The following is a 16,280-nucleotide window of genomic DNA, read 5'->3' as shown; positions in this document are numbered from 1 at the left end:
TACCCCAACATCCTATTGGCCTTTTTTATTGCTTCCCCACACTGGCGAGAATGAGACATGGAAGCATCAACATACACACCAAGGTCTTTCTCATAATCAGCTACCTTTATTTCAGTAGGTCCCATAAAATACCTGTACTTTATATTTCTGCTCCCTACATGGAGTACCTTACATTTGTCTATGTTAAATTTCATCTGCCAGGTGTCAGCCCAGTCACTAATTAAATTAAGATCCCGCTGTAGCTGCTGAGCCGCTAGTTCAGTATCTGCTACACCACCCACCTTGGTGTCATCTGCAAATTTCACCAGTTTACTGTATATATTGGTGTCTATATCATTTATGTAAATTAGGAACAAAAGTGGTCCTAAAATTGAACCCTGCGGTACCCCACTATGAACGCAGGCCCACTGTGACATCGAGCCTCTTATAACTACTCGCTGCTTCCTATCCGTTAACCAGTTATCAATCCAAGTCGCTACAGTTCCTAAAATACCTGTCGCTTTGAGTTTAAGTGAGAGCCTCTTGTGGGGAACAACATCAAAAGCCTTTTGGAAATCTAAATAGATGACATTATAGGCCTTCTTATCATCAACTTCCTGAGTAGCTTCCTCAAAAAACTCCAACAGATTTGTTAAACAGGATCTACCTCTCCTAAATCCATGCTGGCTATCCCTCAAAATGTTATTTGAGTCCAGGTAATCTACCATTTTCTCTTTGATTATAGCCTCCATAACTTTACCAGTTATACAAGTTAGACTGATTGGCCTATAGTTTGACAAATTACTTCTATCCCCTTTTTTGAAAATGGGCGTTATGTTGGCATGCTTCCAATCAGAAGGTACCACACCTTCAGATAAGGATTTTTGAAACAGTAATGTTAAGGGTCGGCAAATAATATCCCTCATCTCTTTTAACACTATAGGTAAGATGCCATCAGGGCCCTGTGATTTATTTATTTTGAGCTTAGCTAGGCTTTGCAAAACATCAGCTTCAGTTATATATATATTAGTTATAGACGATGTTGAATTAGTAATAAGAACTGGTAAGTTACTAGTGTCCTCGACAGTGAATACCCGTGCAAAACTATCATTGAACTCATTTACTATGTCAATGTCGTTTTCAATTATAAGACCCTTACTATCCTGCAGATTAGTAATTTCAGCTTTTAGAGCTCTTTTAGAGTTAAAATACTGGAAGAAACTTTTAACGTCATCCTTAGCCTCCAATGCGATCTTCCTTTCGACATTCCTTTTAGCTCGTCTAATGTCATTTTTTAATTCAGCCTGTAGATTTAGATACTCTTGCTTTATTATGTCATCATCAGTTATTTTCCATCTCTGGAACAAAGCCCTTTTCCTCCTTACTTTATACTTTATGTCCCTATTAAACCACCTAGGTTGCAATTTCCTAGATTTATTCTTGCTAGAAACAGGTATGAAGTCCTCTTGTACTTGCAATAATGTGCTTTTAAAAAATTCCCATGCCTCTTCAACAGTTTTGTTATTTAACTCCATCCAGTTCACGGTTTCTAGTTTTAATCTCATACAATTGAAGTTAGCCTTCCTAACATTATATATTTTTGATTTGGACTTTGCTCTTCGGGCACTAAACTTAACCTCAAATTTAACCATGTTATGATCGCTACTGTCAAGTGGTTCTAAAACATCTAATTTACCAATCCTGTCCTGGTTATTAGACAAAACAAGATCAAGAATGGCATCTCCCCTGGTAGGGGTGTTAACAAACTGAGTAAAAAAACAATCCTGTACTAATTCCACCATCTCAAGTTCATTTTCAGAAGAGCCAGCAACAATGTCCCACTGTATCCCCGGTAGATTAAAATCACCCATAACTACCACATCATTTTTATTGCTCATAATCCTAATATCACTGTATAACAATCTGCTTTCCTCAGCAGCTACATTGGGTGCTCTGTAACAAACACCGACAATTAGGCTATTTGAGTTTGTAGCATCTAATTTTACCCATATAGCTTCCGTACTTTTACTTATATCAGTAAGCTCCCTTGCCTGCAAGATTTCCTTTACATATACTGCAACACCACCTCCCTTCTTACCTATACGGTCTTTACGGAACAATGTGTAACCATCCATATTATATTCTTGTCCATCCTTATCACTCAACCACGTTTCAGTTATTGCTATAATATCATAAGAGTCCGATGAGATAAGAGCCTCTAAATCATGAATTTTATTCCTAATACTCCTGGCGTTTAAATACAGACAACAAAGGGTAGGCTTATTACAGTGCCTACTTATAATATGATTTTTTTGGGCTTTCCGTTTCCCCCCAGTTACATACTTAACTAACCTCCCTGCCCCCCCAGTCCCTAGTTTAAACATTCCTCAACTACTCTACAAATACGCCTTCCCAGTACACTGGTTCCCCTCCGGTTCAGATGCAACCCATCCGGCTTGAACAGGTCCCACCTGTTCCAGAAGGTCCTCCAGTGCCCCATAAACCTAAACCCCTCTTTCCTACACCATCCTTTTAGCCACGCATTTAATCTCCTTATCTCAGCTAACTTAGCCTCACTTGCGCGTGGCACGGGGAGTATTTCGGAAAATACCACCATGGACGTTCTGCTTCTAAGCTTATTGGCGACTTCTATAAATTTATCCTGCAGAACAGCCCTTCTACCCTTGCCTATGTCGTTGGTGCCAACATGCACCACGACAACTGGATCCACCCCAGCTGGGGCCAAAAGCTTGTCCACACGATCTGGAAGGTCTCCTACCTGGGCACCAGGCAGGCAAGACACCGTACGGGACCCTCTATCACGCGTGCACACATAACTGTCTACTCCCCTAATAATTGAATCCCCCACTACCACAACCTCCCTCTTTCTGGGGGGAGGGGGCTCCTCAGTGCCCAAGGGCCCACCTGCTTCCCCAGTCCCTTCCGGCTCTAAAGCTGGAAGCACCTGAAACCTGTTAGACACAGACACCTCAGGTGATGCCGCCTCTGTAACGTGTGTACGCCTTTTCCTGCGTCTACGACCTACGGTCACCCAGCTCTCTCGACCTCTCTGCTCTTCATTCTCCCTCCCCCCCGTTAGTGGCGTACACACCGTCTCCCTAAACGGCGTATCAACTAGCTCATCTAACTCACTGTTGCATTGGATGCGAGCCAGTTGCTCCTCAAGGTCGCGAACCTTGACCATGAGTGAGTCCACTAGCTTACATCGCTCGCAGATGAAGTCCGACTGGACACTAACGTCCAGAAGGGCAAACATCTTGCAAACGCAACACTGAGCTGGCCCCATAATTAACTAACTCACTATGACCCCGTACTCCCAGCCCAGTAAATTTATATAGTGTATTTAACTATAAAGATTAATTTGCGTAACAATAAATGCAGTAACGTGCGGAGTACACTAAAATAAGTTATTACTTGTGTTAAAACGGAACTTAATTATTATTTTATTAAAAATTTTAAACCTGATAAACTTACTACTACTTACCAGAAGAACTTCTGCCTGAACCAAGTATGAACTAAAAACAAGGCGAAATCGAAGTTGCTCTTGGGAGGTCGAAAAACCACAAAAACCCCCTCACAGCAGGCTACTGCCGGAGCGGGAAAAAAGTGGAAAATGTCCTCCCGGCCCCGACTGGCGACCGAGCAAAACTCAGGAGCAACTGTCCTTTTCCGACGCTTGGTAGCGATACCGACGTTAGATGTTATTAGTTATAATCGCCCCGCGGGTGTTTGTTACGGAGTTTAAACGCGGACAGAAAAACGCCGCGCACGCGACACCCGCAGCTCTCTGTCGGTAATAATCGCGCTGTTGATTAACAGACAGGACAGACAAGCACTCACGCTGACCGAAATAAGAACAATAAATACAAATAAACAGCCACCCACGTAAACAGGTAAAGCACACAAACACTCAAAACACTCCAAAAAAACAATCCCAAACAATCGCTGCAGCTCAACACCACTCTCTCGCAGCAATCCCCTAACGTGTAGTAACATTGTAGTAAAGTGACAGACAAAAGACGCATCATGATTCATGAATGAACATACATGCAACTAAGACTTAGTTTGTGGTTAGTTAATACAAAAGTAACAGAAAACTATATCTGTACCCCTCTAGTAAAGTCTTACTGGTCCTTCTTCACTAACCGCTGTGAAAACTAATTTATAGAGCTTCTGAAGAATTTGTAGTCTATTTAGTTTAAGTTCTGGATTGGGTTGCCTGGACTGAATACCATCACTACGAGCTTAAAACCAAAGTAAGCTTTTATCGGTCTATTATACAAGTAAATTAATAACATTTAACCTACAGATCCAGCACATTCTCATTCCAGTTATAAACAGGATACACACGGGTTGGGGGATTTTATTGGTGATGTGAGGGCATCATCAGTATTTTTGTATAATATTCACACATCAGTGACCAGAGCATTCCTGCATCTATACTATGGCAAATTAAGCTTTTTTTTTTCTTTTTTTTTAAAAAGAGTACATGTAAATGGCCACACAGGAACATTTCACATAACTTACATGTGGGTTACAGAACAAGGCAAAACCAGCAGATGTGAAAGCTTTAGGGTTTCACTCCTTCGGGTCACCAAATGTCATTACTTTGCCAGAGACTGATGCAAACATTTTGCAATGTAATCAAAGTACATTTAAAACTCACTGAGTATAAATAAAATGCTGTCAAAGTTCAGAAGCAAGCTAGCAGTTTCTTACAGACCAGTACAGGCAGAACCAGGCTCAAGCAGCTGACATTCATTCAGGGATCTGGTAAGATTTCCTTCTCCTGACGGAAAGAGCCGTGAACTAGTTTTAACATGATTGGGGCACCCGCCTCCTCAGCTTCTTCTCAGGGGTCTTTGAGCATTTCTTGGCAGATTTGACCAGTTTTTTGGTGCCAGGAGCAGCCCTAGCCTTGCTAGGGGTCTTCAGCTTCAATCCCTTCTGAGGGGCCTCGGATCCCTCTCTCGTTTTTCCTGTGACCTTATCCGGTCCCGTTTCTTGAGAAACCTATAAAAAAAACCACAGGGAATGTGAATTCTCTGCCAGCACAGAATAAGAACATGTGATCATCATCTGCACCCATTTAACAGCTGCTGTTCATCCCACTTTGTTAACGCTAAGCACCAGCTGCTTTCTGACATGCCTGCAGACCGCAGTCTTTGGTATTTGAAGGGGAAAAGGGGGGGGGGGCGGGCAGGTGACACTCAGGTATGCGAAGGGCATGTATGGGAACGTCAGAACAAAAGGACATGAACTTGGGGGGGGGGCTGTTGGAATTTCTGTACTACTTGCTTTGTTGGAAGATGTGAAGATCTCGCTCCTTTACTATTTATACTCGTAACTGGACATTCTTTGGAAGCACAGGCTAGCTAATCTTATGGCTAGTCGACAACTAAGCAGCAGATATGTTTGTAATGCGTTTGCCTCAATTGTTTCTCACTTCGGACAAACACGTCCGTTAAATGCTTTTCCAGTTTTCCAATTCCTGTACTGTGTTATATAGCTCTATGTGCATGGAAATGGTCGGCAAAGTCTTAAAGTAATTCCCATCATAGAAACCTCTCCACTGAGCTGCCTGAAACATCTCCTTGGAGTATCACCCCTTACCCATGACATGGTCAGGTCACCTCGTAAAGCCATGCAGCCTGCACACTAACCTTATCCCAAGGGGGGGGCAGACCGTGTAAGGCAAGCTGATCAGTCAGGCCCCTTTAAAATAAAATGCAAACATTTCAATTCCCACTCTGCCTCACCTCCAGTTTAGCCTTCTTATTCGGCGACCTAATTGGAACAAGTTGGGGCATTTCCTCTTCCTCCCCAGAAGATTCCTGCTGTACAGCTGCTGTGTCTTTCCTCTTGACAGCCTTCCCCATTTTCTTACTCTTGCCTGCCCCCTTCTGAAAGCCACAGAGACAGTTTAGACAGGAATGAAGTGCAATTCGCCAGGCTCGGGGGGGGGGGGGGGGACGACGACGACCATGGTACAGACATACCTTATTCGAGACGGCCTGCCTTGCCTCCTCTAGCAAGGACAGGTGACTCAAGTCCGACGTGTAAATAGGCAGCGCGGCTGAGGTCTGGCTCTTCAGGTGGATGATTTTGAGGTCCCTCCCTTTCTGGAAAGAGGAGCACGTCCATGAGAGATCAACCCCATCATGCAGATTATGAAAGGTTGTACGCACCACAGAAATGTCGCCGACAAGCTTGAGTGTGACGGCCATCATCTAACACACCGCCAGCCTCAGTCGAGCCTCTGAATCATTTCAGAGGGGGTTTCATTTAAGCTGCTTACCTGCTACAATGACTATTAGGTTTAAATGTACCTCTATAGAGTAGGAAACTATCCAGCAGGGATTACCTATTAGAGCTGCAACGAACAAACTCTGAGGAGCTCACGAGCCATGGTTAAAGTCGAGCACAAATTAACCCCTAAAATATCACAGAGGGCACAAACGTAATGCAGTGTTCATTTATTTATAAATTACAACATTTACCTATTACTCTGAATTTTCACTAGGGCCAGGCTGATCCACGCTTTTTCAGTTCCGATCGGATTCCGATACAGGAGCTCTTTTCACTAATTTTATCATTTTATCCCACTTTCAGTGCTGCTACAATCCTGATACCTGAACAGAGAGTACCGGCCAATATAAGTACCGATCTGATACCAGAATTTTTAAACTAATAAATTCATTGCTTTTTTCATATTACGCGTGTTGTCTTGCGTGCACTTTGTTTAGTGGGATTTTCCACTAAACTCTACTCCCACCTGTCAAAACTTTGTCTTTACAAAGATGGCAAATGGATGTGCTACTAGTTGCTGTTAAAAGCATAAAATACTTCCAGATAGTATCCCTCTTACCCGATGTTCTTACTCTCCCCTGCTACAAAGTGTATGCACATGATGTCACAGCAGGCGGAGTCACTACTCTCACACCCACTGAGTGGCAAATAGACTGAGCACCAGCTTCAGCATTCAGCTTGACTGCAGCAAAAACGCATCTAAAATGGGGAAGAGCTGTCATGCAATTGTTTGTAAAAATCGATATAACAAGAAAGTCGTCTTTTTACAGACTACCGAAAACTTAAGTAAGAATCGGACATGGATCACTTACATATGGCTGATGCCAGAGGTGTCTAATAGGTGTGGAACGGTGCCGATACCGATCTGAATATCAGACTGGTGCACAAATCTTCACAAAGCATTTTTTAAAACATTGTCTGTATCCCAAATACATAAGGTAAAAAAATGAAAGTAAACAATATGCAGATCCGTGTTCATATTTTATAGTTATGTATTTTTGTGAAATTACTAGGAGATTAAGTAATCATTATATCTGAATATGTCATTTCTTAAACAGATTACCATATTGGCCCCAATATAATATAATTTTCCTAAGAAAATTGCATCTAAAAAACTGGGCTCATCATATATTCAGGGACTAGAATTTAAATGTCATTGTACACATAGAACAGTAGATGGCGCAAGTGATCAGCCTGCTGGCTAAAAGTGGCCACTTACTGTACTTCAAAAGTAATTGACAGAATTGACGTTGCTATAACAATGCAATGTGGCATGAGCAATGATCTCATTCGCTGTCCATGACGGCTGCTATAATGTGATGTCGTGGGTTTGATTAGCAGCCTTATATGGAGTTACCAGCATGCTTTGCACCTCACCCATTTGTAGATAGTCCAAATTAGTGTTTTTGTGAATTTGTTAATTGTAAATTTTAGAACTGTGTGATGTTCGCCGTGGAACGCATTTTTTTAGCGCGTATCCTAAGTAATGTGTAAATTGTTAGCTTCTCCGGCTGTGCTGCTGCTAATATTAAAACGACAGTGGCTGTTAGTAAAGGGTAAAATTCATTTTAAGAGAGAGGTCACATCATTAATATGCTTCACCCTCTCTCTGCAATGCGTTGTTTTACCCTCTTCATGTGGGTCTGTTACCAAGACAACATTCGGAAAAACATTCTTCAAATATTTGCCGTTTAAACACATACAGTAATCCGACTACCTGTGGTTAGTGGTACACTTCTGTTCCTGTCAAATAAAATCATTTCTCTATAAAGGTAAGATTTTGCACTCCAAAAACTTTTTTCTATAACAGGAGCGAAAAAGTAGAGGGTTTGTCTCATATTCGGGCCAAAACGGCAATCGTGTTTTTGGCGAGTTTAATTTAAATTGCAAAAAATATTTACGAAATCTATTACTGTGTTCAGTAATAAGACTTCAACAAAACTTGGATGCATGATGTTCATATTTATGTACCACAAATAAAATTTTTACTAGCCCTGTTTTATTTTTTAGCAGCTACTGTTATAGCAAAGCTCCCTGGTTGCAGAGCTAATGTACCACAGCTGACCAGGCTAAACTATACCAAAAATCGCCATCAAATGATCAAAAACTCTTCAAAAGGCATTTCTACAGTCAGACAAATGTAATGATATAGAACACATCATTAGTTTAAAATTGTTAAATTAAAACTGAAGACTAATAACATTATTTAGAACTACTTCTGTTCTGCGACTAGGCCTATTTGATCAACTGTATATGGATAATATGCTCATGATGCACAATTGTCTGCCAACCATGGATTCTAGGAAAAACCTTTCCAAAATGCCCTTGCTAGGTACAAGTCCAAAGTATGGCAATAATTTGGGGTTCCTGCAAAAGGGGAATAGCACACTGTTTGGAAAAATTGCCTCCCAGAGCTTAGATATAGTGGAGGAACCAAAAACTTTAAATTAATGCAATTGATTGCAAACTGTTGACAAGTAATGTGACAAAAAGAAAAAGGACATTCAGTATTCTGTTATTTGAACAGTTAATAATTCTAAAAATTCCCAAATAAAAGAATTAATGCATAATAGTTTTTACTTTACGCCTTGCCATCCGGCTCGTGTATAGCTGCACTGTATCATGATACGGTTTTCTTGCCCGAGGCGTGATAATACACAGCCCTGTTACCCATGCAGCATTTTGTGGTATGTCTCACACTGCAAGGTACTACGGTCTTATGAACTACTGCCATGTGTATAATTTACATCACATTTATCTAAAACTCTTCATAATGTTTCATGCTGGTTGCCAACCTCAAGCATTTATTAGTGTGTAGCCGTGAACTGGGACCGATTCTGAAGACAAAGTGAGCACTGCAGTGTTTTACCAGTGTAAAAGGCGTTCTGATGCACCACTTGAGTTAAAGCCCAGATTCTCCTCATGGCCTCAGGCTGAGTGAGTACACCCTATACAGTCCTCAGCCTCCATCAGTCAATAGCTACAACCATGACTCACTGGTGGCCATGCTGGGTCCTTTCAGCCAGAGGAAAGGCAGAGACTCACCTGGGGTAGCTGAGACGTGATGATCTTCACTGCAGCCATGATGTTCTCCACCACCTCGTCAGCGGTCATCAAGGAGTGGGCCACACGAGCCATGCTACAGAACCAAATACAAATACAGTCAGACTGCACCTGACCCAAGACTGTCCACTGCAAAAGACCCACTCATGTAGAGAAAGACTCTGAAGATATGCTGCTACCAGAATGGGGAGTGAAAGGGCACTTTCCCACTGCACCAGGTACCATACTTTCCCTTTGCCATTGATTTCCAGTCAGATACCAGTACAAAAAGTACCAAACCAGCTGGGCTACTTTTCCAGTACTTCAGTACTTTGGGGTGGGGCTCACAGATGCATATACTGTCGACTGTTTATGCCAGTAACCTGCCTTGCAAACAAAATACACTCACAATCCTGAAAAAGTGTGGTCACAAACTCAGTAGGGCTGCACGATTTGGGGAAAATATCGAATCGCGATTTTCCTGACAGAAATTGCGATTACGATTTGATTTGCGATTTCATTTTTTATGTCAAGCTTCAGTTCAATATTCAGAGTGTAGTAATATCAGAACATATGACACAGCATGAGATACCATCAGTATTAACTGGTTTATATTCTAATGCAAGGATGAGAATTTAAAGATGTGATGTGTCAAGTTAAATAAAGTAATAATAAAGAGAGACTAGTTTTGAAATATATCAAAGCTAGTCTGCCTGCCAACTTTGATCCATATCAGTTTGCTTATACAGCACATAGACCAAGAGGATGTGATTACCACAGACCTCCATACAGCACTAGCACATCTTGACAAGAAGGACTTATTAAAAATAATGATGAAACACCATACAGAGAAGAGATAGACAGGCTGGCAGTATGGTGCTCAGAAAACAACTTAACACTAAACATAAAAAAAAAACTAAAGAAATAATTGATTTCAGGAAACACAGTTTGGCTCACTTAGCTCTCAAAATCAGGAGAGGAAGTTGAGAGAGTTCCCAGTTTCAAATTATTAGGGATTTACATCACTGAGGAACTCACATGGACCATCAATTCCACTGCCCTCTACTTCTTGCGGACACTGAGGAACAACGGCTTGGCTGTAGAGCTACTGAAAGCCTTTTATCAATGTTGCATTTAAAGCATTTTGACATACTGCTTAACATCTTGGTATGCCAACTGCACAGAGGCAGATCAGAAAAGTCTACAAAAAGTCATCTACACATCCCAAAATATAATAGGACAGACACTGACATCTCTGGAAGATATCTTCAGAAAATGCCGTCTTCGTAGAACCACACTCATCCTGACTGATGCGTTCATCCTTGTCACCGATTCTTTTCTATGCTACCATCTGGGCGACGTTACAGAGCTGTTAAGGCTCGTACTTCTAGGCTGAAAAACAGTTTTGTACCGAGAGCCATAACAGAACTGAACTTGCTGAAACTGTGCCCTCCCTCTGCTCAACATCGGTAACTTTGACTTTGATTATCTAATGACTGGGGGCTTTGTGTAATAGTGCTGTTGTTGTGTTTTTGTTTATTAAGGTTATGTGTGCGAGTGAGTGGGTGCATGTGTGGAAGTGAGTATTTTTTAGGTTTTTTTTTTTTTTAGGTATTTATTTTAGTAATTTTTAATTTAATTAAATATTTATTATTCACGATGCGCTGCAAATTTCGTTGTACATTGTGCAATGACAATAAAGCTATTACAATTACAATAAAAACAATTGCAGCAAAAATAAAAATAGCGATCCCATGCCAATGAACAAGCAAGAACTACTTGGGTGTATGCAGCCCTTTTGTTTGCGCTATTGTGTTGTTAGCTGCCGTCATTAACAGTAGTAACACTAAAAAAACCCGTAATGTTCATAAGAGTGGCTGTTCTGTCCTGAAACCGTAAAGCTGGAAATTTTTAAACGTAGTATGCATTTTATAAAATGTTGAATAAACAGAAGTCATTTATTGGTGATTTCATGTTGGTCGAAGTTTCCACTTTTTAACAACTGTATACGGTTATTTTCTATACAAATCAATTCAGGTGAAACAAAAAATGTACGTGTTCATGGTTGCAAACTCTTTCAGACTCTCACGCAAGAAATCTTACGGCAAATCTATATTCCATTCTGAACTTAAAATTAGCTGCATCAAAAACGTTACGGCAGTTTGCAAACCCTACAGACTATTTACAAGGTAATAAAACTTACATACATGTAAATGTGTGTGCAGAACAGAGACCAGAAAATCTCACTCCATGCAGGTGACCAAAGTTGCCAAACCTGCATTTTATTTTAAATGAGAAGTAAACTGCAGTTTTCGACTGAAGCAGCTTATTCCTGTGCTTTGTTACTCGGACAAATACAAAACTAATGATTAAACATTATATGCGTCTCTTTTTGTATGTTTTCTAAATAAGACCGCGTGCCCATACCCAACTGTAATAGCGATTAAAGCGATCTATTCTTTTAGTATTTATGTTAAAGCAAGACTTATTTTATTACTGTTGTGGGATTAATCTTTGGAAACACTTAAATTTAATAAGCACAAAAACAAATGACATAAACACGACTGTATTGTGGGTTTTACGGCTTTTTTGGAGGTCATCGACTCCGCTGCTGTGAGATCTTTACTGACTGTCTCGTTGTTTTGATGGGTTAGCAGTATACTAATGCTATTGCCTATTAACAAAAACCAAAGGTATGATACGCTGAAGTATATTGCAGCTGGTGTTTAAAAGGAGCTCGCCGGTTCTATTGATGATATGACCTTTCTGAAACGATCTCGGTCCATGAAATAGGAAGGCAATTCACTTATAGCTATATATATACTATATATACTATAACCACTTCAGCACAAAATACCCTGCCTCACATTGTGATGATGTCATTCAGCACTGGTACCAGTTTCTACGCCACTGGAAAACCAACACAAGTACCACCATACTTTTGGTAGTTTTATGAAGTACAAAAAGCACGGTACCTGCTGCACTGGATTAGTGCCTAAAATGTTTGTGCCAAAGTCGTAGAGACAAGCCCCTACAAACCAGGGAAGCCCGTCTGGATTTACTTTGAATAAATGTAGCACCTTATTCATCCTGGGCCAGCACTGTAATGGGTGGGCAGGATTTGCAGAAGTGCCATCATAACAACAGTGTGCTGTGATCTCCAACCTGACTGGACCCCAGACCAAACCTGAGAACGAGAGGCGCTCACCAGCAGCTGCCCTTCTTGGACACCCGGAAGGTAGAGCCCTGGATCAACTGCTCCATGGTCTTCGACAGCTGCTGGGACAGCAGGTTCACGGAGAGGGGGACCCTGAGGGTCAAGGGAGGATCGAAAACAGACGCAGACAGTTCATAAAAACCACTGATTAATCATTAATACACTAATATCTGCAAGTCTGATTTCTGACACCTGTTATAAGCATATGATTGCTTGAGCAGAGTGTGTGTGGAAGACAAATGTATAGATCCAACATGACCCAGGAGGTGCATGTCAGGACCATGGAGAGGCGTGAAAGCTTGCTCGCACTGATGACATCACAGAAGCGTAACAGCTGAATATGCACACAGTGTGACACTAATCGCAATGCATTTACTTTTTGCTCTCAAAGAAGTGCTTCCCGATGATGGGGGGCAGTTTGCGGCGGATACGGTTGTCCGTAAGGAAGAGGTCGAAGTTCCTCAGCAGCTTACGCTTGGACTCGAACGACTTGTACTCTGTCACCAGCACCTTGAAGGGTATCACCTGGTGGGGAGGAGGGGACCCAACATGTCACCAGTTTGCGGCACATGAGCAGCCCCAGCATGTGCTCCGCATGTCCCCGAAAGACGGCCAAAGATGGCTCGCATTAATTGTTATGCAAAACGACTAGCTATTTGTAAACATTCGATTTTGCCTTTTAAGTACAAATTTTCAATTAATGACCAGCTATTTTGCAGAATTCATTGAGATTCACAGATAACCCAATAAAGGATATTTAGTACACATGCAGCATTTTTTACAGTTTTGATAATGAATCTACCACTATACATGTATAATTAAGGATCCACTAAGTGACTGGTAGCCATACCTCACCGATCCCCCTTTCCTACTCAGGGCCGTACCTCGCTGATCCCCCCGATCCCCCTTTCCTACTCAGGGCTGTACCTCGCTGATCCCCCCGATCCCCCCTTCCTACTAAGGGCCGTACCTCGCTGATCCCCCCGATCCCCCCTTCCTACTAAGGGCCGTACCTCGCTGATCCCCCCGATCCCCCTTTCCTACTCAGGGCCGTACCTCGCTGATCCCCCCGATCCCCCTTTCCTACTCAGGGCCGTACCTCGCTGATCCCCCCGATCCCCCTTTCCTACTCAGGGCCGTACCTCGCTGATCCCCCTCGATCCCCCCTTCCTACTAAGGGCCGTACCTCGCTGATCCCCCCCGATCCCCCTTTCCTACTAAGGGCCGTACCTCGCTGATCCCCCCGATCCCCCTTTCCTACTAAGGGCCGTACCTCGCTGATCCCCCCGATCCCCCTTTCCTACTCAGGGCCGTACCTCGCTGATCCCCCTGATCCCCTTCTCCTTCAGCAGCGTCTTGTAGAACCTCACATTCTGGTCGCTGGTCATGTTGGGCTCGTTTCTGGTGAAGAGGCAGACTTCACCCCAGTCTGTACGGATGCTATGTGGCAGTGGGCTGCAAAGACACACCACACTTTAGTTAGAAACAATCATGTGACCTGAATTCACAGCTGTGGGTCCTGTTTAGTACCTTTAAGACTAGTCTTTAGCAATATCCAGCTGAATAAAATTACTACAAATCTCTAAGCTACGTATATTTAACAATAACAGCACTAATAAAGATATCTATATTTACACATGGACAAAACAGAAGTGTTACAAATGGAACAGTTCTTATAGAAGTGAAACACTGGGGTTACTTTGAATGAGTTCAATGTGTCAAAGTTGTAGGGACAAGCCCCAATGATTCTGAAGGCTCATCTGGATACACTTTGAGTCACTGTAGCACAGTTTTTGCCCTGGCTCAGCATGAAGGCAGAGGCAGAGTTTGCTGGAGTGCCTGGAAGTAACGAAATAGTGATAGGTGGAAGGAGCAAACTCACATGCGGATTGTCTGCTCCCGTTTGGGTATTTTCCAAAAGGTTAACAGTAGGCTGATCTGCTGGCCCTCGTTTAGAAGTGTTGCCTCATTTGGGGACGTGGTCTTTAGGTATGCCAGCAGGCACTGCACGGCGTTCTTCACCTGTTACATGGGTTGGGGGAAAATGTCTCTCCGGTATATTTTAAATTCGCTTTATCGATGAAAATGAACAATCTAGCTAGCAAATGCAAGCGAAACTAAAATGTAGTATGTCATTAAGCAAAATAATTCGATATGACTTTCAAAGTAAAACACGGTGAATTATTCAAACGGCTGTATGAACTTACCTAGTAACCTATGCATTCGTAGTACATCGAAATTCATTTGAATCGAGAAGCTAAAGTTTCAGCTACCATTTAATTTTTTAACGATTTAAGAAAACATCAGAACCAGTAAAAACAACGACTTCCACTGATAATTTGCTCGTTCTCTAAGATTGCGGAGTACGACTAAGTATCTGAAACATCCAACAAAACAATACGGGTCCCGATGAAACAGTATATTTAGTAGCAGATACATTTTGACGTCTTTTGAACTTTTACAATAAATTAAACTCACTTACGCCAGTCAAATTCATAAGACTTTTCATACCTGAGTTCTGTCCAACTGCACAGCCACCTTTTCCTCCGCCATGCTCTCCACACGTGTACCCCTTCAGTATGAGCATGCGCAGTACGGCAAAGCAAATTTTGAATTCTTGAACTTTATTAGTACCTTCCCCTGCAACAGCACCGCTTGTTCGCTTCGTTACATGTTCAACTATTGTCGGGAAATATTCTATCAAAGTAACATTATCGTGTTTGTAGTTTACAGTATATATGACATTCCGATTAAATTACAATTTGCATTTACTGTTTGTATGATCCTGCACAATGTGTACAACGCGTAGTTTACAAATACTATCATCCACCTATTATTAATGTGTTACTCAGTTGAGCTAAACGAATTTTCAGATAAAATCCAACAATCTTCAAATGCTTTATCCTAGTCAGTCTTACGGGTATCATGAACCCTATATCAGGCAATTACAGGTTCAAGGCAGGAGAACCCTTTTACAGGGCATATATGATACCAGCAATTTGGAGATAGCAGTTAATGTAACAGCATGTCTTTGGTCTGCAGGACGAAACTGGATAGCTGAGGAAACTCCGAAAGGTCTGTTTTTTTGTAATCCAAATCTTATGTTTTACAAAAAGAATGCTGAAGGCAAAACTCAAAATGAATCTAAAGTTTAGTCCTATTAACGAGGATAATCTTATTTTATCATGTTTTCCTCCACAAAAATACTAAACTACATTCCACATGTGGTTTTTATCTCTTTGACTATGTAGTTATGAGATTTAATAAAAAATAATAAAAAAACAACATTGCTGGAAACTTCATGTCAAGATTTTTACGAGGATGCCATCTCTATTCAGCAGAGACTATTCACAAAACTGCAACTGGCAGTACTTCAAACTCTGAAATAGTCCTTCCTGACTTCATCATGTGCATGTCATTATCATCATAAGGATTAACAGACTATGACTTGACAAATACAAGTACCTTAGCACCAACTGCATAGAAAATTTTAAGGAAAAAAAAAATTGATCCCATTTGGATGGAGACAGCAGCTTATGTCCTTGGACAACAATGCCTTTATTTATAGAATCGGTTTGAACTTTCTCATTTGGTAACCTGAATACATGCAGCAACAAGACTTCACAGGGTAGTGAAGGCAGCCAGCAAGGTAAGTGAGGCATGACAGCTACAGCCTACAGGTTGTTCAGTAAACAAGCTGTATGCAGAGGAA

General features: G+C 41.6%; 1 protein-coding gene and 2 non-coding genes across 3 annotated transcripts; all 3 read right to left on the bottom strand.

Moving 5' to 3' along the window:
* Positions 1–4,347: 4,347 nt before the first annotated feature.
* rsl1d1 (ribosomal L1 domain containing 1) lies at positions 4,348–15,228 on the bottom strand. Its single transcript, XM_023820794.2, has 9 exons — positions 15,080–15,228; positions 14,451–14,590; positions 13,885–14,023; positions 12,945–13,093; positions 12,560–12,661; positions 9,355–9,448; positions 6,000–6,122; positions 5,760–5,903; positions 4,348–5,013 (listed from the first exon to the last, which is right to left on the bottom strand). The coding sequence occupies exons 1-9, from the start codon at positions 15,119–15,121 to the stop codon at positions 4,816–4,818; spliced, it is 1,131 nt and encodes a 376-aa protein (XP_023676562.2). The 5' UTR covers positions 15,122–15,228; the 3' UTR covers positions 4,348–4,815.
* Positions 12,354–12,484, bottom strand: LOC111848676 (small nucleolar RNA SNORA55). Its single transcript, XR_002839363.1, has one exon. It is a non-coding gene; the product is annotated as a small nucleolar RNA SNORA55 (small nucleolar RNA).
* Positions 14,280–14,407, bottom strand: LOC111848677 (small nucleolar RNA SNORA55). The gene has a single exon (XR_002839364.1). It is a non-coding gene; the product is annotated as a small nucleolar RNA SNORA55 (small nucleolar RNA).
* Positions 15,229–16,280: the final 1,052 nt, after the last annotated feature.

Source organism: Paramormyrops kingsleyae, chromosome 5 (genome assembly GCF_048594095.1).
Source record: "Paramormyrops kingsleyae isolate MSU_618 chromosome 5, PKINGS_0.4, whole genome shotgun sequence".
Lineage (NCBI taxonomy): Eukaryota > Metazoa > Chordata > Actinopteri > Osteoglossiformes > Mormyridae > Paramormyrops > Paramormyrops kingsleyae.
Note: the sequence above shows the minus strand (reverse complement) of the source record. Positions and strands in the feature narration are given on the sequence as shown.

Coding starts and splice junctions, on each gene's coding strand:
- rsl1d1 (XM_023820794.2), bottom strand. CDS start 15,121: ATGGCGGAGGAAAAGGTGGCTGTGCAGTTGGACAGAACTCAG. Junction 13,094..13,884: donor GGATCAGGGGGATCAGCGAG/GTACGGCCCTGA, acceptor CCTCCCCACCAG/GTGATACCCTTCAAGGTGCT. Junction 6,123..9,354: donor TCACGTCTCAGCTACCCCAG/GTGAGTCTCTGC, acceptor TCCTCTTTCCAG/AAAGGGAGGGACCTCAAAAT.